At 45.2% G+C, this 23,989-nt stretch overlaps 1 protein-coding gene across 1 annotated transcript in view; it reads left to right on the top strand.

Annotated features, from left to right (window-relative positions):
- Positions 1-23,989, top strand: part of TRPM6 (transient receptor potential cation channel subfamily M member 6) — a 150,228-nt gene that overhangs the window by 125,159 nt on the left and 1,080 nt on the right. Inside the window, exon 38 of the mRNA XM_075278405.1 lies at positions 18,434-18,540. Coding sequence (XP_075134506.1) covers positions 18,434-18,540 — 107 coding nt within the window. The remainder of the gene's footprint in view (positions 1-18,433; positions 18,541-23,989) is intronic.

The raw sequence follows: 23,989 nt of genomic DNA on the forward strand, positions 1-23,989 counted from the left end.
ATTAATAAAAACCATAGATATTTAGTATCACCGCGTCTGTAACAACCTGTACAATAAAACTGGAACAATATTTAATGTACACGGTAGACATTGGAAAAAAACAGAAAAAAACAGCTGAAAGTAATGATTTTTTGCCATCTTACCTTTCAAAATATGCTATAAAAAGTGATTAAAAAATCCATATGTACCCCAGATCAGTACCAATGAAAAGCACAGCTTGTACCTCAAAAAATAAGCCCTTAACAAAAAAAAAGAAAAAAAAAAGAAATGTTTCTCTTCTCAGAAGATGGCGATGCAAAAATTATTAATTTATGTCCCTAAATAGGTTTTTCGTCTGCAGAATTAGTAACGCATAAAAAATAATATAAATGAGGTATCGCCGTAATCGTCCTGACCCGCAGAATATAGATAACATGTTACTTATATTGTACACTGCATGGAAAAAAATTAAAAGGTAAAAAGCAATGCAAGAATTGATTTTTATTTATTTTTTTTCAATCCACCCAGTCAGAGTTAATAAAATGTATTGAATAAGTTGTAGGCACCCAAAAATGGTGTCATTAAAAAATGCATCTCATACCGCAAAAAATAAACCCTCATATGGCAACATCACTAGAAAAATATAGCTTGTACAATGTGAAGACAAAAAAATAAAAAATCACCAAATCATTAGAACACAAACGACTGCGGCAGGAAGGGAATGTATAAGCTGTGCGAGCGTATATCAGGGAGATTTAGAGGTTATGAGGGAAAATAAACTAAAGTGACCCTCCCCAATCATAGGAGCTATTGGGGACATAGTAGGGAATTTCTGTACCCAAAGTACTCCGCACAGCTTTATATTCTCTTTTCATTATCCGCTGTGCAAACCTGCTTGGGATACTAATGCTCATTGCACCCCTTCTCACTACTTTCCTTCTGTGAGGGGTGTAGTTTCCAAAATGATTTTTGGGGGTTTCCATTGTTTTGGTACTCTAGGTGCTTTGCAAATGAGACATGGCACCTAAAAACTATTCCAGCAAATCTGCTTTTCTAATGCCAAGTGTCACTCCTTCTCTTCTGTGCACTCCTTAGTGCCTGAAAATCAGTTTACACCCACGTGCGGGGTATTTCTGTGCCCAGGAGAAATTGCATAACAAACTGTCAAATGCATTTTCTCCTTTTAACCCTTTGTGAATGTGTTAATTTTAGGCATAAATGAATATATTATTGGATAAAAATGAAACGTCTAAATTTCATCTCCATATTCCTGTGACATGGTTAAAGGGTTAAGAAACTTCTCAAATACTGTTTTGAATTATTTGAGGGGTGCAGTTTTAAAAATGTGGTGATTTATGGGGGTTTAATATATATAGACCTTTATAATCCTCTTCAGAACTGAAGGCATCCCTAAAAAATGAGATTGGGAAATTTTCTTGTAAATCTGGAAAATCGCTGTTACACTTCAAAGCCTTCTAACATCTAAAATAAATTAAAGGATGATTAAAAAATGATGCCAATATAAAGCAGAAATATGGTAGATGATATTTATTCATGTATTTGGGTGGTATGACTATTTGCCTCAAAAGCAGAACATTTCACATTTTGAAATTGTGATTTTTTTTTTTCTCCAAATTTCCATCAAATTTGCTAATTTTTTTTTAGAAATGAATACAAAAATTTTGATCAGTGTTTACCACTAACATGAAATACAATCTCAAAATCACTTGTGTAAGTTATAGCGATTCAAAGTTATTGCCATATAAAAGTGACATATGTCAGTTTTGAAAAATGAGGCCTGGTCATTAAGGTACTTTTAGACCTGGTCCTTAACCGGTTAATTGGAGCTGAGCTGCAGTAATCCTAGAAAATGGTCATTAAAAATGTACTTTTTTTCACAGCCATTTTGCAATGAAGGGGTGCCAGTTTTCACGGATCACTCATACATTTCAGTGCATTGAGGGATCAGTGAAAATGAGTAAAAATAGGACATGACCTATTTTTTTGATGGTCTGTTAAAAAAATCAGTTATGTGAATATAATGTAACCACTATAAAAAAAAAAAACCTTACAGCTGATTTTCACTGTCATCTGAATTTAGGCTAACCTTGCTCAGCCACTACACTCAATTCTAGCAATGACTGACAGTAGGTGATCAGTGCAGTTATTGTGCGTTAGATATATAATATCTTTAATTTAGGAAACCAATTTAAGCATTTACAGTACCTGAAAAGTGGATGGGATCCTGACTAGAGATGAGCGAACAGTAAAATGTTCAATATTCGATATTCGTTTCAAATAGCCGCTCAATATTCGACTATTCGAACGAATATCGAACCCCATTATAGTCTATGGGAGAAAATGCTTCGCTACAGGGGATCCCACCATTCGACTCAGGAGAGTCACCAAGTCCACTATGACACCCCAGGAAATGATGCCAACACCCTGAAATGCAACTGGGACAGCAGGGGAAGCATGTCTGGGGACATCAAGTACCTTTATTATGTCGGGATCCCCTGTCAGCTTGTGATATGCCGGAGCTGACTTTTTCCCATAGGAATGCATTGACCAGCGTTGATTGGCCAGTGTACTGCATTCGGCGAATCAACGCTGGTTCTGCCTGAGGAGGCGGAGTCTAAAATCGGTCCACAGCCGTTTCCATTCTGGTCCGATTTTAGACTCCGCCTCCTCCGGCAGAACCAGTGTTGAATGGCCGAATGCTGTACACTGGCCAATCAACGCTGGTCAATGCATTCCTATGGCGAGATGAAGCAGAGCTAGCCATGCTTCCAGCTACTCCTCCAGTCACACACATCTCTGGTGTAACAGAGTTCAGCACACACTCAGCTCTGTTACATCTCTACACTCTATTGTAGAGATGTAGTAGAGCTGAGTGTGCGCTGAGCTCTGCTACACACGAGATGTGTGTGACAGGAGTAGATGGAGGGATGGTTGAGAGTAGTGCAGAGCTGCTACACCAGAGATGTAGCAGAGCTGGACAATGTTAGCAGTCCGATGCAGCAGAGCTGAGTGTGTTAGTCTGATGCATCAGACTGCTACATCTGCCAGCTCTGCTACATCGGGCCGTGCACTCAGCTCAACTCCGGAGTAGTTGAGCTGAGTGTGCAGTATCGGATTAACCCCCTCCCCCCCACCGTTGTCCACTTACCTGCAGCTCCCAGCTCCTCTTCTTGGTCTGGTCCGGTCCTCTGTCCGGACTTCAGAGTGCCTTGCCCCCCTCTAGTGCCTTGCCCCCCCAACTAGTATTATAGAGAAGGTGGGGCTTAGGAGAGTGTGGGCGGGGAGACGTCAGAATGGGGTGGAATTGAAGAAAAACTGTGTGTGACTTTCTTATGGGCTTGACATGTCATCTGTGTTCTGTGGATTGGTATGAATCCAGGGATAGTATAATTTATATATATTTTTTAAACCCTTTAAAAGAAATATTCCATATTCTGACATCCATAACGCTTTTATATTTCCGTGTACGGGGATGCATGATGCAAAATTTTTGTGGGGACAGGAGTACTTTTTAGTTATACCATTCTGGGAATGTCATTGCTGTGATTGCATTTTACCCACATTTTAATGGGAGGTGAAAAAGTAAAAAATCTGCAGTTCATCACTATTGGGTTTTTTCCCCCCACTACAGTGTTCACTGTACGGGAAAAAATTTTGTATATTAAGTATTTTTGGACACAGGGATACCTAATGTTGCCCAGCTCCTGAGTGGTTGCCATACTTAAATACCCAACATCCACCATACTATTAGAGGGATGTTGGCAATAGGATAACGGTGGTGGAAGTGGTGAAAGGACCTTATTAAATTGTTAAGGGAGTTTGTTTAAAAGAATAACTCCTATTGCCCCCCACCCAAAAAAGAAATGTCATTAAGAAATATTATAGTAAAAATATAAAGCAAGTAAAAAGGCATATGATAATGCTGAACAGAATAAAATTAACATATAAGCATAGGATCACACTACTGTCATTATAGTCCATAGCTGTCATCCATCATAGGAAAAGAGCAACAGACTTGAATGTGCATAGAATGACTGATGCAGACAGCGCCCCCCTCTGTCTGCATTCACTTTCTTCCACTGTGTTTGTTTACTTTTCAAACGAAAAAAAGTTTGTCATTTTGTTTTTTACATTAGAATAAATGGAAACTGACCCAGACTATCTGTATCGGTCACAATCTTGGATTTTAAGTGAATTGCTGTGATCCTATGTTCAATTAGAGCTATCGACTCTAATGACGCTTGTGTGAACATATCTTTAAAGGGATCCTATCTTTTAAACACATTTTTTCTCCCTAACATGTTGGAATAGCCTTAAGAAAGGAGACAAATAGCGTATCTTTCCTTGTCTTCTTCACGCAGTCGTTCGCCTGAAATCCCTAGGGCAAAGCTGCCCGCAGCCACAAGATAAATGGCCGCTTCCACAGTATTGTAAGCGGCCATTTTCACGTGGCCGGCGGGCATGCGCAGTCAGCTTACCCGAAGCCTAGAAGTTAGAAGCCACCATCGGAAGAAGACACGGTGAAAACCTTGTTGCAGAAGAAGATGGAGGCAGCGCTGGAGAGTTTTCTGGCAGCATTGGGGACGCCCCCAGTGCTGCGAGAGAGCTCATATACATACTGAGAAAAACTGGGCGCAAAGAAGACGACGAAAGGTAGGAGCCAAATAGCCTTTCTTAAGGCTATTCCGACATGTTAGGGAGAAAAAAATGTGTTTAAAAGATAGGATCCCTTTAAAGTTGCACTGAAAAAAGCAAAAAAAAAAAAAAAAAAATTGCTTTTCCCCCTCTCCTCCCACAAAAATCTGTATAAAAAATGGAATCAATATATTGTATGTACCCCAAAATGGTGCCAATAAAAACTGAAATAAGTTTGTCATACGGCTTCATTGGGGGAAAAATTTTGCCCAGAAATAGTAAAACAATAGAGATGAGCGAACACTAAAATGTTCGAGGTTCGAAATTCGATTCGAACAGCCGCTCAATGTTCGTGTGTTCGAACGGGTTTCGAACCCCATTATAGTCTATGGGGAACAGATACTCGTTAAGGGGGAAACCCAAATCCGTGTCTGGAGGGTCACCAAGTCCACTATGACACCCCAGGAAATGATGCCAACACCTCTGGAATGACACTGGGACAGCAGGGGAAGCATGTCTGGGGGCATCTAACACACCAAAGACCCTCTATTACCCCAACATCACAGCCTAACAACTACACACTTTACACACTCAATACCACCTCTCTGACAGTAGGAAAACACCTTGAAACATGTGTATTTGGCACTTGCAGTGAGGAGAGCTTGTCACCAGCAGTGAATTTGGCCCTTGTAGTAAGTTGAGGTTGGCACCAACATTTGTTTTGAAAATCAGGGTGGATTGAGCCTCTAACCAGCAGAGTTTGGGCAAATTCATGGTGGAGGGAGCCTCTAAACACCCCAGTTTGGGCAAATTCATGGTGGAGGGAGCCTCTAAAAACCCCAGTTTGGACCAATTCATGGTGGAGGGAGCCTCTAACCAGCCCAGTTTGGGCAAATTCATGGTGGAGGGAGCCTCTAAAAAACCCAGTTTGGACCAATTCATGGTGGAGGGAGCCTCTAACCAGCCCAGTTTGGGCAAATTCATGGTGGAGGGAGCCTCTAACCAGCCCAGTTTGGACCAATTAATGGTGGAGGGAGCCTCTAACCAGCCCAGTTTGGACCAATTAATGGTGGAGGGAGCCTCTAACCAGCCCAGTTTGAACCAATTCATGGTGGAGGGAGCCTCTAAACAGCCCAGTTTGGGCAAATTCATGGTGGAGGGAGCCTCTAAAAAACCCAGTTTGGACCAATTCATGGTGGAGGGAGCCTCTAACCAGCCCAGTTTGGACCAATTAATGGTGGAGGGAGCCTCTAACCAGCCCAGTTTGGACCAATTCATGGTGGAGGGAGCCTCTAAACAGCCAAGTTTTGGGAAATTCATGGTGGAGGGAGCCTCTAACCAGCCCAGTTTGGACCAATTCATGGTGGAGGGAGCCTCTAAACAGCCAAGTTTTGGGAAATTCATGGTGGAGGGAGCCTCTAACCAGCCCAGTTTGGACCAATTCATGGTGGAGGGAGCCTCTAAAAAACCCAGTTTGGACCAATTCATGGTGGAGGGAGCCTCTAAACAGCCCAGTTTGGGCAAATTCATGGTGGAGGGAGCCTCTAACCAGCCCAGTTTGGACCAATTAATGGTGGAGGGAGCCTCTAAACAGCCCAGTTTGGGCAAATTCATGGTGGAGGGAGCCTCTAACCAGCCCAGTTTGGACCAATTCATGGTGGAGGGAGCCTCTAACCAGCCCAGTTTGGGCAAATTCATGGTGGAGGGAGCCTCTAAAAAACCCAGTTTGGACCAATTCATGGTGGAGGGAGCCTCTAACCAGCCCAGTTTGGGCAAATTCATGGTGGAGGGAGCCTCTAACCAGCCCAGTTTGGACCAATTAATGGTGGAGGGAGCCTCTAAACAGCCCAGTTTGGGCAAATTCATGGTGGAGGGAGCCTCTAAAAACCCAGTTTGGGCAAATTCATGGTGGAGGGAGCCTCTAACCAGCCCAGTTTGGACCAATTAATGGTGGAGGGAGCCTCTAACCAGCCCAGTTTGGACCAATTAATGGTGGAGGGAGCCTCTAACCACCCCAGTTTGGACCAATTCATGGTGGAGGGAGCCTCTAACCAGCCCAGTTTGGACCAATTCATGGTGGAGGGAGCCTCTAAAAAACCCAGTTTGGACCAATTCATGGTGGAGGGAGCCTCTAAACAGCCCAGTTTGGGCAAATTCATGGTGGAGGGAGCCTCTAAAAAACCCAGTTTGGACCAATTCATGGTGGAGGGAGCCTCTAACCAGCCCAGTTTGGACCAATTAATGGTGGAGGGAGCCTCTAAACAGCCAAGTTTGGACCAATTCATGGTGGAGGGAGCCTCTAAAAACCCCAGTTTGGACCAATTCATGGTGGAGGGAGCCTCTAACCAGCCCAGTTTGGACCAATTAATGGTGGAGGGAGCCTCTAACCAGCCCAGTTTGGACCAATTAATGGTGGAGGGAGCCTCTAACCACCCCAGTTTGGACCAATTCATGGTGGAGGGAGCCTCTAAACAGCCAAGTTTGGACCAATTCATGGTGAAGGGAGCCTCTAAAAACCCGTTTGGACCAATTCATGGTGGAGGGAGCCTCTAACCAGCCCAGTTTGGGCAAATTCATGGTGGAGGGAGCCTCTAAACAGCCCAGTTTGGGCAAATTCATGGTGGAGGGAGCCTCTAACCAGCCCAGTTTGGACCAATTAATGGTGGAGGGAGCCTCTAACCAGCCCAGTTTGGACCAATTAATGGTGGAGGGAGCCTCTAACCACCCCAGTTTGGACCAATTAATGGTGGAGGGAGCCTCTAAACAGCCAAGTTTTGGGAAATTCATGGTGGAGGGAGCCTCTAACCAGCCCAGTTTGGACCAATTCATGGTGGAGGGAGCCTCTAAACAGCCCAGTTTGGGCAAATTCATGGTGGAGGGAGCCTCTAAAAAACCCAGTTTGGACCAATTCATGGTGGAGGGAGCCTCTAATTAGCCCAGTTTGGACCAATTAATTGTGGAGGGAGCCTCTAACCAGCCCAGTTTGGACCAATTAATGGTGGAGGGAGCCTCTAAACAGCCCAGTTTGGGCAAATTCATGGTGGAGGGAGCCTCTAACCAGCCCAGTTTGGACCAATTAATGGTGGAGGGAGCCTCTAACCACCCCAGTTTGGACCAATTCATGGTGGAGGGAGCCTCTAAACAGCCAAGTTTGGACCAATTCATGGTGAAGGGAGCCTCTAAAAACCCGTTTGGACCAATTCATGGTGGAGGGAGCCTCTAACCAGCCCAGTTTGGGCAAATTCATGGTGGAGGGAGCCTCTAAACAGCCCAGTTTGGGCAAATTCATGGTGGAGGGAGCCTCTAACCAGCCCAGTTTGGACCAATTAATGGTGGAGGGAGCCTCTAACCAGCCCAGTTTGGACCAATTAATGGTGGAGGGAGCCTCTAACCACCCCAGTTTGGACCAATTCATGGTGGAGGGAGCCTCTAAACAGCCAAGTTTGGACCAATTCATGGTGAAGGGAGCCTCTAAAAACCCGTTTGGACCAATTCATGGTGGAGGGAGCCTCTAACCAGCCCAGTTTGGGCAAATTCATGGTGGAGGGAGCCTCTAAACAGCCCAGTTTGGGCAAATTCATGGTGGAGGGAGCCTCTAACCAGCCCAGTTTGGACCAATTAATGGTGGAGGGAGCCTCTAACCAGCCCAGTTTGGACCAATTAATGGTGGAGGGAGCCTCTAACCACCCCAGTTTGGACCAATTCATGGTGGAGGGAGCCTCTAAACAGCCAAGTTTGGACCAATTCATGGTGGAGGGAGCCTCTAAAAACCCCAGTTTGGACCAATTCATGGTGGAGGGAGCCTCTAACCAGCCCAGTTTGGACCAATTAATGGTGGAGGGAGCCTCTAAACAGCCAAGTTTTGGGAAATTCATGGTGGAGGGAGCCTCTAACCAGCCCAGTTTGGACCAATTCATGGTGGAGGGAGCCTCTAAACAGCCCAGTTTGGGCAAATTCATGGTGGAGGGAGCCTCTAAAAAACCCAGTTTGGACCAATTCATGGTGGAGGGAGCCTCTAATTAGCCCAGTTTGGACCAATTAATTGTGGAGGGAGCCTCTAACCAGCCCAGTTTGGACCAATTAATGGTGGAGGGAGCCTCTAAACAGCCCAGTTTGGGCAAATTCATGGTGGAGGGAGCCTCTAACCAGCCCAGTTTGGACCAATTAATGGTGGAGGGAGCCTCTAACCAGCCCAGTTTGGACCAATTAATGGTGGAGGGAGCCTCTAACCACCCCAGTTTGGACCAATTCATGGTGGAGGGAGCCTCTAACCAGCCCAGTTTGGACCAATTCATGGTGGAGGGAGCCTCTAACCAGCCCAGTTTGGACCAATTAATGGTGGAGGGAGCCTCTAACCACCCCAGTTTGGACCAATTCATGGTGGAGGGAGCCTCTAAAAACCCCAGTTTGGACCAATTCATGGTGGAGGGAGCCTCTAACCAGCCCAGTTTGGACCAATTAATGGTGGAGGGAGCCTCTAACCAGCCCAGTTTGGACCAATTAATGGTGGAGGGAGCCTCTAACCACCCCAGTTTGGACCAATTCATGGTGGAGGGAGCCTCTAAACAGCCAAGTTTGGACCAATTCATGGTGAAGGGAGCCTCTAAAAACCCGTTTGGACCAATTCATGGTGGAGGGAGCCTCTAACCAGCCCAGTTTGGGCAAATTCATGGTGGAGGGAGCCTCTAAACAGCCCAGTTTGGGCAAATTCATGGTGGAGGGAGCCTCTAACCAGCCCAGTTTGGACCAATTAATGGTGGAGGGAGCCTCTAACCAGCCCAGTTTGGACCAATTAATGGTGGAGGGAGCCTCTAACCACCCCAGTTTGGACCAATTCATGGTGGAGGGAGCCTCTAAACAGCCAAGTTTGGACCAATTCATGGTGAAGGGAGCCTCTAAAAACCCGTTTGGACCAATTCATGGTGGAGGGAGCCTCTAACCAGCCCAGTTTGGGCAAATTCATGGTGGAGGGAGCCTCTAAACAGCCCAGTTTGGGCAAATTCATGGTGGAGGGAGCCTCTAACCAGCCCAGTTTGGACCAATTAATGGTGGAGGGAGCCTCTAACCAGCCCAGTTTGGACCAATTAATGGTGGAGGGAGCCTCTAACCACCCCAGTTTGGACCAATTCATGGTGGAGGGAGCCTCTAAACAGCCAAGTTTGGACCAATTCATGGTGGAGGGAGCCTCTAAAAACCCCAGTTTGGACCAATTCATGGTGGAGGGAGCCTCTAACCAGCCCAGTTTGGACCAATTAATGGTGGAGGGAGCCTCTAAACAGCCAAGTTTTGGGAAATTCATGGTGGAGGGAGCCTCTAACCAGCCCAGTTTGGACCAATTCATGGTGGAGGGAGCCTCTAAACAGCCCAGTTTGGGCAAATTCATGGTGGAGGGAGCCTCTAAAAAACCCAGTTTGGACCAATTCATGGTGGAGGGAGCCTCTAATTAGCCCAGTTTGGACCAATTAATTGTGGAGGGAGCCTCTAACCAGCCCAGTTTGGACCAATTAATGGTGGAGGGAGCCTCTAAACAGCCCAGTTTGGGCAAATTCATGGTGGAGGGAGCCTCTAACCAGCCCAGTTTGGACCAATTAATGGTGGAGGGAGCCTCTAACCAGCCCAGTTTGGACCAATTAATGGTGGAGGGAGCCTCTAACCACCCCAGTTTGGACCAATTCATGGTGGAGGGAGCCTCTAACCAGCCCAGTTTGGACCAATTCATGGTGGAGGGAGCCTCTAACCAGCCCAGTTTGGACCAATTAATGGTGGAGGGAGCCTCTAACCACCCCAGTTTGGACCAATTCATGGTGGAGGGAGCCTCTAAAAAACCCAGTTTGGACCAATTCATGGTGGAGGGAGCCTCTAAACAGCCCAGTTTGGGCAAATTCATGGTGGAGGGAGCCTCTAAACAGCCCAGTTTGGGCAAATTCATGGTGGAGGGAGCCTCTAACCAGCCCAGTTTGGACCAATTAATGGTGGAGGGAGCCTCTAACCAGCCCAGTTTGGACCAATTCATGGTGGAGGGAGCCTCTAAACAGCCCAGTTTGGGCAAATTCATGGTGGAAGGAGCCTCTAACCAGCAGAGTTGTGGGAAAGCAGGGTGGAGGGAGCCTCTAACCAGCAGAGTTGGTGGAAATCAGGGTGGAGGGAGCCTCTAACCAGCAGAGTTGGGGGAAATCATGTTGGAGGGAGCCTAGTATTAGCAGAATTGTGCAACGCTTATGGTGGATGAGTATGAGGATGCGGAGGAATTGGAGAGGTTGAGTACAGACATGGAGTTTCATGTTGGGGTGCTTTACACAGGTGGGCCCAAAAATGAAGGCTCTATCCAGTGGTGGTTCATTTTTATCAAAGTGAGCCGGTCGGCACTCTCAGCTGACAGACGGGTGCGCTTGTCAGTGATGATGCCACCGGCTGCACTGAACACCCTCTCAGATAGGACGCTGGCGGCAGGACAGGACAGCACCTCCAAGGCATATAGGGCAAGTTCAAGCCACAGGTCCAACTTCGACACCCAATACGTGTAGGGCGCAGAGGGGTCGGAGAGGACAGGGCTGTGGTCGGAAAGGTATTCCCGCAACATGCGCCTATACTTCTCACGCCTGGTGACACTAGGACCCTCCGTGGCGGCACTTTGGCGAGGGGGTGCCATCAAGGTGTCCCAGACCTTAGACAGTGTGCCCCTCGTTTGTGTGGACCGGTGAGAACTTGGTTGCCTACTGGAGGAACTGCCCTCCCTGCCGCCACTGTCACATGCTGGAAACATCTCCATCATATTCTGCACCAATTGCCTGTGGCAAGCATTGATGCGATTGGCCCTCCCCTCTACCGGAATAAAAGACGAGATGTTGTTTTTATACCGGGGGTCAAGGATAGCAAAGATCCAGTACTGGTTGTCCTCCATGATTTTGACAATACGCTTGTCGGTTGTAAAGCACCCCAACATGAACTCAGCCATGTCTGCCACAGTGTTAGTTGGCATGACTCCTCTGGCCCCACCGGAAAGTTCAATCTCCATTTCCTCCTCATCCTCCATGTCTACCCATCCGCGCTGCAACAATGGGACGATTCGAAGTTGCCCGGAAGCCTCCTGTATCACCATCACATCATCGGACAACTCTTCTTCCTCCTCCTCCTCCTCCTCCTCCTCCTCCATTAAACGCAGTGAAGCGGACAGATGTGTGGACCTACTCTCCAGCTGTGACGGATCGGATGCTATCCCTAACTCCTCTGTGTGATCTGAGTTATCCCTGATGTCAATCAGGGATTCTCTCAGAACACACAAGAGCGGGATTGTAAGGCTCACCATCGCATCCTCAGAGCTCACCCTCCTTGTGGACTCCTCAAAGACCCGTAGGATGTCACAAAGGTCTCTCATCCATGGCCACTCATGGATGTGAAACTGAGGCAGCTGACTTTGTGGCACCCTAGGGTTTTGTAGCTGGTATTCCATCAAAGGTCTCTGCTGCTCAACCACTCTATTCAACATCTGAAACGTTGAGTTCCAGCGTGTGGGGACGTCGCACAAAAGCCGGTGTTGTGGCACATGCAGGCGTTGCTGGAGAGATTTTAAGCTAGCAGCGGCTACTGTCGACTTGCGAAAGTGGGCGCACATGCGCCGCACTTTCACCAGTAGCTCTGGAACATTGGGGTAGCTCTTTAGGAAACTTTGCACCACTAGGTTGAAGACGTGGGCCAGGCATGGAACATGTTGGAGTCCGGCAAGCTCCAGAGCTGCTACCAGGTTCCGGCCGTTATCACAAACGACCATGCCTGGGCCCAGGTGCAGCGGCTCAAACCATATTGCCGTCTCATCGAGGAGGGCATCCCTCACCTCGGAGGCAGTGTGCTGTCTGTCCCCCAAGCTGATCAGCTTCAGCACAGCCTGCTGACGTCTACCAACGCCAGTGCTGCAACGTTTCCAACTCGTAGCTGGGGTCAATCTAACAGCGGAGGAGGAGGCGGTGGCGGAGGAGGAGGCGGTGGCGGAGGAGGAGGCGGTAGAGGAGGAGGAGGAGGGGGGTGTTCTTCTCGTGTCCCTGCCAGGAATGTTAGGCGGGGAGACGAGGTACACCGGGCCAGTTTGGGAAGCAGTCCCAGCCTCAACTACATTCACCCAGTGTGCCGTCAGTGAAATGTAGCGTCCCTGTCCGCATGCACTTGTCCACGCGTCGGTGGTCAAGTGGACCTTTGTGCAAAGCGCGGAACTAAGGGCCCGCCTGATGTTGAGTGACACGTGCTGGTGCAAGGCGGGGACGGCACACCGGGAGAAGTAGTGACGGCTAGGGACGGCATAGCGAGGTGCCGCAGTTGCCATCAGGTCCAGGAAGGCGGGAGTTTCAACAAGCCGGAACGCCAACATCTCCTGGGCCAGCAGTTTAGCGATGTTGGCGTTCAAGGCTTGCGCGTGTGGGTGGTTAGCAGTGTATTTCTGCCGCCGCTCCAATGTCTGAGAGATGGTGGGTTGTTGTAAAGAAACGCCTGATGGTGCCTTTGATGGTGCAGGAGAAGGAGATAAGACAGGACCAGGGGAGGATGAGGTAGAAGTCAACAAAGTGGCGGAGGCAGATGAAGTGGTGTCCTGGCTCGTCCTCTGGAGTGCATCGCCAGCACAGTCAGCAGTGGCAGTGGCAGAGGCAGAGGCAGTGGCAGAGGCAGTGGCAGTGGCGTGAACGGCAGGCGGCCTTTGTCCTGCCGTTGCTGCCTGCCACTGATTCCAGTGCTTGGATTCCAAATGACGGCGCATTGAAGTGGTGGACAGGTTGCTCTTCTCAGAGCCCCTAATCAATTTCGAGAGGCAAATTGTGCAGACAACACTATATCTGTCCTCGGCGCATTCCTTGAAAAAACTCCACACCTTTGAGAAACGTGCCCTCGAGGTGGGAGTTTTTCGGGGCTGGGTACGAACTGGAACATCTTGGGAGATTCCGGGTGTGGCCTGGCTTCGCCTAAGCTGCTGACCTCTGCCTCTGCCTCTAGCTACCCTTTTTGGTGCTGCACCTGCCTCAACATCCACACTACTTTCCCCGCTTGACATCCCCCCTGTCCAGGTCGGGTCAGTGTCCTCATCATCCACCACTTCCTCTTCCAACTCCTGTCTCATCTCCTCCTCCCGCACAATGCGCCGGTCAACTGGATGCCCTGACGGCAACTGCGTCACATCATCGTCGATGAGGGTGGGTTGCTGGTCATCCACCACCAAATCGAACGGAGATGGAGGAGACTCTAGTGTTTGAGCATCTGGACACAGATGCTCCTCTGTTAGGTTCGTGGAATCGTGACGTGGAGAGGCAGGTTGAGGGACAATGAAAGGAGCGGAGAACAGCTCTGGGGAGCAGGGACAGTTTGGGTTATTGTTCTGTAAAGCTTCGGAATTTTGGGAGGAAGGAAGACAAGACTGTTGGGTAATAGGAGGAGAGGAGGCAGAGTCTGACTGGCTGCTGGACAATGTGCTGTAAGCGTTCTCTGACAGCCATTGCAAGACCTGTTCCTGGTTCTCGGGCCTACTAAGGTTTGTACCCTGCAGTTTAGTTAATGTGGCAAGCAACCCTGGCACTGTGGAGTGGCGCAATGCTTGCTGCCCCACAGGAGTAGGCACGGGACGCCCTGTGGCTTCACTGCTACCTTGCTCCCCAGAACCATTCCCCCGACCTCGCCCACGGCCTCGTCCACGTCCCTTTCCGGGAGCCTTGCGCATTTTGAATTCCTAGTTAGAAATTGGCACTGTATACCAGTAGTAAAAATTGTGGGTGCACGTAACCCCAATATATTCTTTGAATTCCCAGTCAGAAACTGGCACTATATGGCAGTAGCAAGAAATGAGGGTATTTGTATTCCCAATATACTCTTTGAATTCCCAGTCAGACAATGGCACTGTATACCAGTAGTAAAAATTGTGGGTGCACGTAACCCCAATATATTCTTTGAATTACCAGTCAGAAACTGGCACTATATGGCAGTAGCAAGAAATGAGGGTATTTGTATTCCCAATATACTCTTTGAATTCCCAGTCAGACAATGGCACTGTATACCAGTAGTAAAAATTGTGGGTGCACGTAACCCCAATATATTCTTTGAATTACCAGTCAGAAACTGGCACTATATGGCAGTAGCAAGAAATGAGGGTATTTATAACCCCAATATATTCTTTGAATTCCCAGTCAGACAATGGCACTGTATACCAGTAGTAAAAATTGTGGGTGCACGTAACCCCAATATATTCTTTGAATTACCAGTCAGAAACTGGCACTATATGGCAGTAGCAAGAAATGAGGGTATTTGTATTCCCAATATACTCTTTGAATTCCCAGTCAGACAATGGCACTGTATACCAGTAGTAAAAATTGTGGGTGCACGTAACCCCAATATATTCTTTGAATTACCAGTCAGAAACTGGCACTATATGGCAGTAGCAAGAAATGAGGGTATTTATAACCCCAATATATTCTTTGAATTCCCAGTCAGACAATGGCACTGTATACCAGTAGTAAAAATTGTGGGTGCACGTAACCCCAATATATTCTTTGAATTCCCAGTCAGAAACTGGCACTATATGGCAGTAGCAAGAAATGAGGGTATTTGTATTCCCAATATACTCTTTGAATTCCCAGTCAGACAATGGCACTGTATACCAGTAGTAAAAATTGTGGGTGCACGTAACCCCAATATATTCTTTGAATTACCAGTCAGAAACTGGCACTATATGGCAGTAGCAAGAAATGAGGGTATTTATAACCCCAATATATTCTTTGAATTCCCAGTCAGACAATGGCACTGTATACCAGTAGTAAAAATTGTGGGTGCACGTAACCCCAATATATTCTTTGAATTCCCAGTCAGAAACTGGCACTATATGGCAGTAGCAAGAAATGAGGGTATTTGTATTCCCAATATACTCTTTGAATTCCCAGTCAGACAATGGCACTGTATACCAGTAGTAAAAATTGTGGGTGCACGTAACCCCAATATATTCTTTGAATTACCAGTCAGAAACTGGCACTATATGGCAGTAGCAAGAAATGAGGGTATTTATAACCCCAATATATTCTTTGAATTCCCAGTCAGACAATGGCACTGTATACCAGTAGTAAAAATTGTGGGTGCACGTAACCCCAATATATTCTTTGAATTCCCAGTCAGAAACTGGCACTATATGGCAGTAGCAAGAAATGAGGGTATTTGTATTCCCAATATACTCTTTGAATTCCCAGTCAGACAATGGCACTGTATACCAGTAGTAAAAATTGTGGGTGCACGTAACCCCAATATATTCTTTGAATTACCAGTCAGAAACTGGCACTATATGGCAGTAGCAAGAAATGAGGGTATTTATAACCCCAATATATTCTTTGAATTCCCAGTCAGACAATGGCACTGTATACCAGTAGTAAAAATTGTGGGTGCACGTAACCCCAATATATTCTTTGAATTACCAGTCAGAAACTGGCACTATATGGCAGTAGCAAGAAATGAGGGTATTTGTATTCCCAATATACTCTTTGAATTCCCAGTCAGACAATGGCACTGTATACCAGTAGTAAAAATTGTGGGTGCACGTAACCCCAATATATTCTTTGAATTACCAGTCAGAAACTGGCACTATATGGCAGTAGCAAGAAATGAGGGTATTTATAACCCCAATATATTCTTTGAATTCCCAGTCAGACAATGGCACTGTATACCAGTAGTAAAAATTGTGGGTGCACGTAACCCCAATATATTCTTTGAATTCCCAGTCAGAAACTGGCACTATATGGCAGTAGCAAGAAATGAGGGTATTTGTATTCCCAATATACTCTTTGAATTCCCAGTCAGACAATGGCACTGTATACCAGTAGTAAAAATTGTGGGTGCACGTAACCCCAATATATTCTTTGAATTACCAGTCAGAAACTGGCACTATATGGCAGTAGCAAGAAATGAGGGTATTTATAACCCCAATATATTCTTTGAATTCCCAGTCAGACAATGGCACTGTATACCAGTAGTAAAAATTGTGGGTGCACGTAACCCCAATATATTCTTTGAATTACCAGTCAGAAACTGGCACTATATGGCAGTAGCAAGAAATGAGGGTATTTGTATTCCCAATATACTCTTTGAATTCCCAGTCAAACAATGGCACTGTATACCAGTAGTAAAAATTGTGGGTGCACGTAACCCCAATATATTCTTTGAATTACCAGTCAGAAACTGGCACTATATGGCAGTAGCAAGAAATGAGGGTATTTATAACCCCAATATATTCTTTGAATTCCCAGTCAGACAATGGCACTGTATACCAGTAGTAAAAATTGTGGGTGCACGTAACCCCAATATATTCTTTGAATTCCCAGTCAGACAATGGCACTGTATACCAGTAGTAAAAATTGTGGGTGCACGTAACCCCAATATATTCTTTGAATTCCCAGTCAGACACTGGCACTATATGGCAGTAGCAAGAAATGAGGGTATTTGTATTCCCAATATATTCTTTGAATTCCCAGTCAGACAATGGCACTGTATACCAGTAGTAAAAATTGTGGGTGTATATAGCCCCAATTCTATTGCTAGGGGACTTGCAGGGTATTTCTGGGGTGAAGGTGGGGGGGCACACCGTTGGAACGGGTATCGGGGTATATATCGGGTATACGGGAATACACTGACAGTGTATTCCATTCAGGATCCTGGGAAAGCTGGGTTGCGGCGATTGAGCCCGTCAGTGCCACGTTACACTGACAAGCTTCTCCCTGGAATTTAGCTCTTACAAGAGCTGTTGGTTGTCTTCTCCTTCCTATCCTAGCCTGTCCCTGCCTACCCAGAATCTAAGCCCTAGCTAGCTGGACGGAAACCTCCGTCCTCGGTGAATTGCAAGCTCAGAATGACGCGAACCTGGGCGGCGCTGTTCTTTTAAATTAGAGGTCACATGTTTTCGGCAGCCAATGGGTTTTGCCTACTTTTTTCAACGTCACCGGTGTCGTAGTTCCTGTCCCACCTACCCTGCGCTGTTATTGGAGCAAAAAAGGCGCCAGGGAAGGTGGGAGGGGAATCGAGTAATGGCGCACTTTACCACGCGGTGTTCGATTCGATTCGAACATGCCGAACAGCCTAATATCCGATCGAACATGAGTTCGATAGAACACTGTTCGCTCATCTTTAATAGCAACCCATAGAATGATGCTTATATTTACGAAAAATAATGATGAAGTTTTAACCCATTCCCTCCCAAAAAGCAATACAAGTTAAGCAAATTCCATGTAGCCCAAATGGTTCCAATAAAACATAAGCATAAAACTCCTTGTACATCTATAAGAAAAATAATAAGTTTATCAATTTTGAAATGTGTAAATAACAAAAATAACTTGTACCTGAAGGCCAAAAGCATTCTAGTGCTAATGGATTGAAGATGAAGATAAAGGCATCCCCAATAAACTGACCTCAGCCATGTTAACATGAGCCTCAGTGATTATATACTGTTTATGGGATCATTTAACGTTTTTAAAATGATTAAGCCATTGAAAAAAATCAAGTTTGTTGTTTTATTTTTTTAAGGATGAAATTAAAGTTTGCTCCATCTGCTCATTTTTCCTGCAGTGCTCTGTGTCATAGAGTAGTTACAATTTCACCTGATCATTTTATACCATAGCCATCAATGAGTATTTGGAATGGCAGCTCAAGGAAAATCCCCCCTTACCCATAGCTAGGATTTTCAGCTTTTCTGTAAATTTCACAACTTAACTAGAGTCGCAGTGTAAGTACACAAAGTTCCACTTTTTTCCGAGGGATTTGCTAAACACCATGACATTTTCCACTTTCTGTATAGGTCAAGAGGTATGGTGTTTGGACCAGCCAATTTAGGAGAAGATGCTCTCACGCGCTATGTTTCCAAACATTGCTGCAACTCTTGCTGTCGGAAGCTGAAACTTCCTGGTATGTATTATACATGCTTGATTATGCCGTCACTCAACTTTTTTTTATTTTTTTATTATGTTGTTTAAATGTAGAACATGTGCCTCATTTCTAGTGCAGTGCTGACATTCTGCTTTCAAGATTATAAAAATATTCTGAGAGGAGTTTAGGAAAGGATTTACTTAAGAGCTGCTCAGAGAAGAGATTAAACAGCATTGACACTTTTACATTAAATGAGGCACATGATGAGACAGTCTTTCATTGCTGCTGAGTCTATTAAGTACAGCTGCTGCGCGCCTACCTCTCTGCCCTTGGCTTGTCAATCATTTCAAAGGAGAGGAATAGCACCGATACTGCCATAACCAGCCATGCAACGCAAAATTATATTAAAGTGACCCCCACCGTGTCAGAAGGGTGCACACAGTGTTAACAATTCCGTAATTAAACTCTTTATCCCTGTCTCTTATTTTAAGTCTTAGCTTTCCTCCAGAGTTTTGCAAGGATCATGTGGATCTTATATTCAGTTTATCTATGGTGAGACAGAGTCATGCAGTCCCACCTTTTCATTAGAAATGCTTGTTAACCTCAAGGGCATTTGCTGTATGTTTTCAGAGTTGTAATTGCAGACTGTTTGAAGTGCGTCTAAAAAAATCTATTTTTTGTTATGCTTTATCTTTTGTATTATACTTCTCTGAAGTGATGCTACCGAGGGCAACATTCATAATACCCTGCTCATTTCTTATACATTTCAACTATTCTGTTATTCACTAACAATAAATATATCCATTCACTGGAGAAGAAATTTAGTCATTAGAGTATATTTTGCTCTTGTTATGATGTTGTCATTAATGCATACACTTAGTACAAACTAAATGAGATTTCTGTTTACAGTAATTGTGTACAGTCTTAAAAGCAATTGTGTGAAATTCAATAGTTCCATTTAGTTTTATTATAACACCCCCCTCCCCAAAAAGTGCATCTTGAATTCGATTGTAAAAAAAAATAGTACAAAAGATATTCATATAATTTTGCTTTTCTTTGTAAGACTGTATGCCGGCACAAAACAGGATTAGTATATTTAACATAGGTATATAGAAAAATGTTTCCTGCAGCTGTGAGTAAGCAAAAAGAGTAGAAAGCTTTCATAAGTCATAATGAATGATAATTGGTCGAGAGAACTGTGTTATTTATATTGATCTTTTACAAGAAAAAATCAAGGAGCACTGTAGACAGGGGAGTGGTGAGTGAAGCCTATTATATCTGCACCATGACCATAAAGGATATGTTTATATTCGCATAGCAGTTGTACAAAACAGGTATGAAAAATGGACAAAACAGTCTGGTATTCATGGTGGATTTCTATCTGTGGGGTACCCACTTTCGTGGATCCTTTGGTTCTATAAATGATCTGTGAAAAACAAAAATAGGACATGTCCATGTTTAATTGTCCAAAAAAAGGATTGGTGAACAGCTAATATGTACAATTTTATTATGGGTACATGACCCAGTTAAAATATAGTTAAAAACGCTTGTGTTGTGTAGTTTTTGTTTACTGCGCTGGAACGACGTTCAAATAAGTTTTTACATCTGTAGTCACGTTCCTGCCTAGCACACTGTAACAGATAAAAAGGTAAGTATATACCACTCCCACATCTAGTTAGTTAACCCATACAGTACCCGCTGCCTAAAATTGTGGGCAGATCTTATTGTAATGCCGGTATACTCATAGGGAACAGAGAATCATAACTCTGTAATTCCTATTGGTTGGGTAGGTGATGAGGTTTACATTCACTACACTCCATCACCGATATGCCCCTCACCTATCCTCTCCGCATGCCCACTCCAGCCTGAATTAAGTTAGCCTGCTCAACCTCAGACCCTCCAGCTACTGTCGCCCAAATGATATGCCTGCTAATAGATGCCTAAAGCCTAAATAGGATGCATGAACCCTTGATCTACATGTTTCGCCGGCTTTCCTGCCGGCTCATCAGGGGTATATGTCGAGATATAGATATCAATAGGCTTAAATACAACTCCCTGAATGCAAGGCATCAGGCGGCCACTGGCTAGTGCCACCGCTCTGATGACCTGCCCGGTTGGTAGAATGACCGCTAGAATGTCCAAAAAAAGGACAATTAAATAGTTGTATAGACTCATTGGGACAGATAAACTAAATATATACGCTAGAGTTGTGTCATTTGCACAAAAACATGCTTTACACCTCATTTTCTAGGTGTTTTAAACATTTTCTAACAGTTTGTGTGCACTTTATAAGTCATGTGTGTAGGGTTGTTGAAAAGATAATCCTTTAATAGTCCTGCCATGGGGAAATTCGGTGGGTTACAGCAGCATATTAATACAGTAATATATTACAACAAAGAACACATACAAGCTCATAGCAGATAGAAAAGATACTAGGAGTCATAGCAACTAGGAAGAAAAAAGAAAGAATCAGGATCATTTAGTTCTCTGTGCAGAGTGATCTCCGCTTAGCCTGATGTTGATTATACAGGCTGACCGTAGTTGGGAGGAAGGATCTCCAATAACGTTCCTTCTCACACTTGGGGTGAAGCAGTACTGCCCAGTGCTGTCATGGTCTCATACATGGGATGAGAGTTGTTTTCCAGCATGGAGCTCACTACGGACAGTTTCCTTCTGTTACCTGCCTCCTGGGTCCAGGGGGATCCCAAAGACTGCCTGTCAAGTCTATTTCTGTCCCTGGTTGATATACTGCCCCCCCAGCAGGCCACTCGGAAGAAGATGGCTGATGCTACCACAGAGTTGAAAAAGGCCCTAAGAAGTGTCTCCTGGACTCCAAAGGCCCTTAGTCCCCTGAGCAGGTAGAGCCTGCTGTGACCCTTTCTGTGCAGCGCATCTATGTGATCAACCCAGTCCAGCTTATTATTGAGGAGCACACCCAGGTACTTGTAGGTCTTGACTATTTCAATGCCCATGCCTTGAATGTCCACCAGATTTGGAGCATATCTCTGCTTACTAAAGTCCACCACTATCTCCTTGGTCTTGATATGCTAAACTGTGAATTAGAAATTGGCCCAACATTTCGAAAGTTGTGCCAAAGTGTCAGCTAGTGAGCCAAATTTTTGTGTAAAAAATTTATCAGAATTTGTAATGCAATTCCATATTATCAATAGAAGATGTACGGTCTTAGATCCACTCATAGTCTGAATGCATAAGTAAGGCTACATTCACAGGAAAGAGGTGCAAAACATGTTATCTGAAAGTAAGCCAACTAATAAGTGGTGTAAAGTTAGACCTGTCAGTTAAAAGTCTGCCAGACATTCAAACAGCATTAAACATTGGAGAAATTGTGTGTAGTTTAAAACTATCTAGCAACGTTGCACTAAAATACTGTCTAAGGCCGGGGCCCCACATGGCATAAATGCTGCAATTTGCTCACAGCGTTTTACAGTCAGGGCAAAGTGTATGGGATTTTAGTGAATCCCATGCCAACTCTGTGGTAAAAACCACCCTTGTGGACATGCCGCAATTTCCAAAACTAGACTTTCTGATTCAATTATACCTATAGGGAAACCGCTGACATTTTTGTAGGTATAATTGACATGCTGTGCTTTCCAAAACTGTGCGGCTTTTACCGCAAAGTGGGAATGGGGTTCACTAGAATCCCATCAACTTTACCCTGACTGTAAAATGCCGTGATTTTTATTGCAGCATTTTTGTTGCGGGACGTCATATGAGTCTTAGCCTAAAAGATAGATAGTTTCTAGTTTATCTGCCCCAGTGTTTAAAAAGTGTCACTTGGGTGTTTTTAACTGTTGTGTGAATAGAGCCTAAGACAAGTTAGAACTCTCTCACTCTAGTTTGAAAAGCTATATTAAAGGGGTATTCTGATCACAAACATTTGGACTTGCATCTACCTCCAGAACAAGTTTCCTCCGTATGTCCATCCTACCTGGTACTGCAGGTATAGTGAATGGAGAAGTGGCCACACACATGTGGCTCTCTGCAGTCACTTTTGTGATAGTTCTGAGAAGAGCCAAGTGCACTTGCCCGGCGGTTCTCGAAACATCTCAATTCACTTTGGCAGGGTCCCCTGTTCTGCAGCTAGATTCAAGTTCCACCTCTGTGACCAACATCTTTCAGACATTTTCATAATATCCTGTGAATTTTTATGTAGGGTAGTTTACATTACTGTCTATGATGAGAATTACACTTTAGGTACTGAGCATCTATTCAAAAAGGACATTTAGGGGGGAGCATTGTAAGAAAACCTCTTTTATTCAACTGCTTTCTGCTAAGAACCCTATGCAATGTTGGGTAGCCAAGAACAAATGACCAATAGATAGCAGTTTACAAATTAATGGACGAGAAGTTGTATATGAATAACCAAAGCTAAAATTCAGTGGAATAGCATGGCATGTTACAATAGGAGATCATTCAACAATTATGATCGAGGACAGCTCCTGCTTCACCACTGTGCTCCCCGTTTGCTCCAGGCCCTTGTAAGGAGTTGTAAGTGTGAAGTGATGACGTCACTCACATCGTGCCTGCAGCTTCCACAAAACTCTGTGACGGAGACTGTAGACAGAGCAGCAGGGGAGTGAGGAGAGGTGAGTAATTGAGGGACAACATGAAACTAAGGGCAGATGAAAGGGGTACATTAAACTGGTGGCAGATGAAGGGGGGGCATAAAACTGGGGCAGATGAAGGGGATCTTTTGACTGGTAGTGGATGAACTGGGATATTTGACTGGTGGCAGATAATGGGCAGACATTAAACTGGGGGCAGCTGAAGGGGGGCATTAAACTGGGGACAGCTGGAGAGGACATTAAACAATGTGGGTCACTGGATAGAGACATTAATCTGGGGCAAATGGAAAGGGATATTAAACTGGACAAAAAATGTCCACCTCTAGTTGCCCCCAGTTTAATGCCTTCCTCCAGCTACCCCTATGGTTTATTGTCCCCCCTCTAGTTTCCCCCAGTTTAATGTCCCACTCAAGCTGTCATTAATTTGTCTCCCTCCAACTACACCTCCTGTTTAATGTCCCCCCTCCAGCTGCCCCAGTTTAATGTCTCCCCCACCCTGTTTGCCCCCAGTTTAATCTGGGGCACAAGGAGATGGACTTCATACTGTGGGGCAGTTTCAGGGGAACATTATAATGATGGGGCATATCATGTTAGGGTCTCCCCGCCCACACTCTCCTAAGCAACAAGCCCCGCCTTCTTCCTAGGTCTGTAACACTAAACTGGGAGGCGGGGGCAGTGAGGCGAAGAGGACCGAGAACAGCGGGGACTGGACCAGCGATCTGTGCAGGTAAGTGGACACCAGGGGGGACTACATAGCCAGAGGATTTTAAAAAAAAATCCCCTGGCTACTTAGTGATTAAAAAAAATCACTACACAGCGTGGATTCTGACAATTAAAGCATTCAATTTTTAGATTCCATGCTGTGTAGTGAATAGGATCGTTTATAAAATCCAATCTCCGAT

Source organism: Leptodactylus fuscus, chromosome 1, assembly GCF_031893055.1.
Source record: "Leptodactylus fuscus isolate aLepFus1 chromosome 1, aLepFus1.hap2, whole genome shotgun sequence".
Lineage (NCBI taxonomy): Eukaryota > Metazoa > Chordata > Amphibia > Anura > Leptodactylidae > Leptodactylus > Leptodactylus fuscus.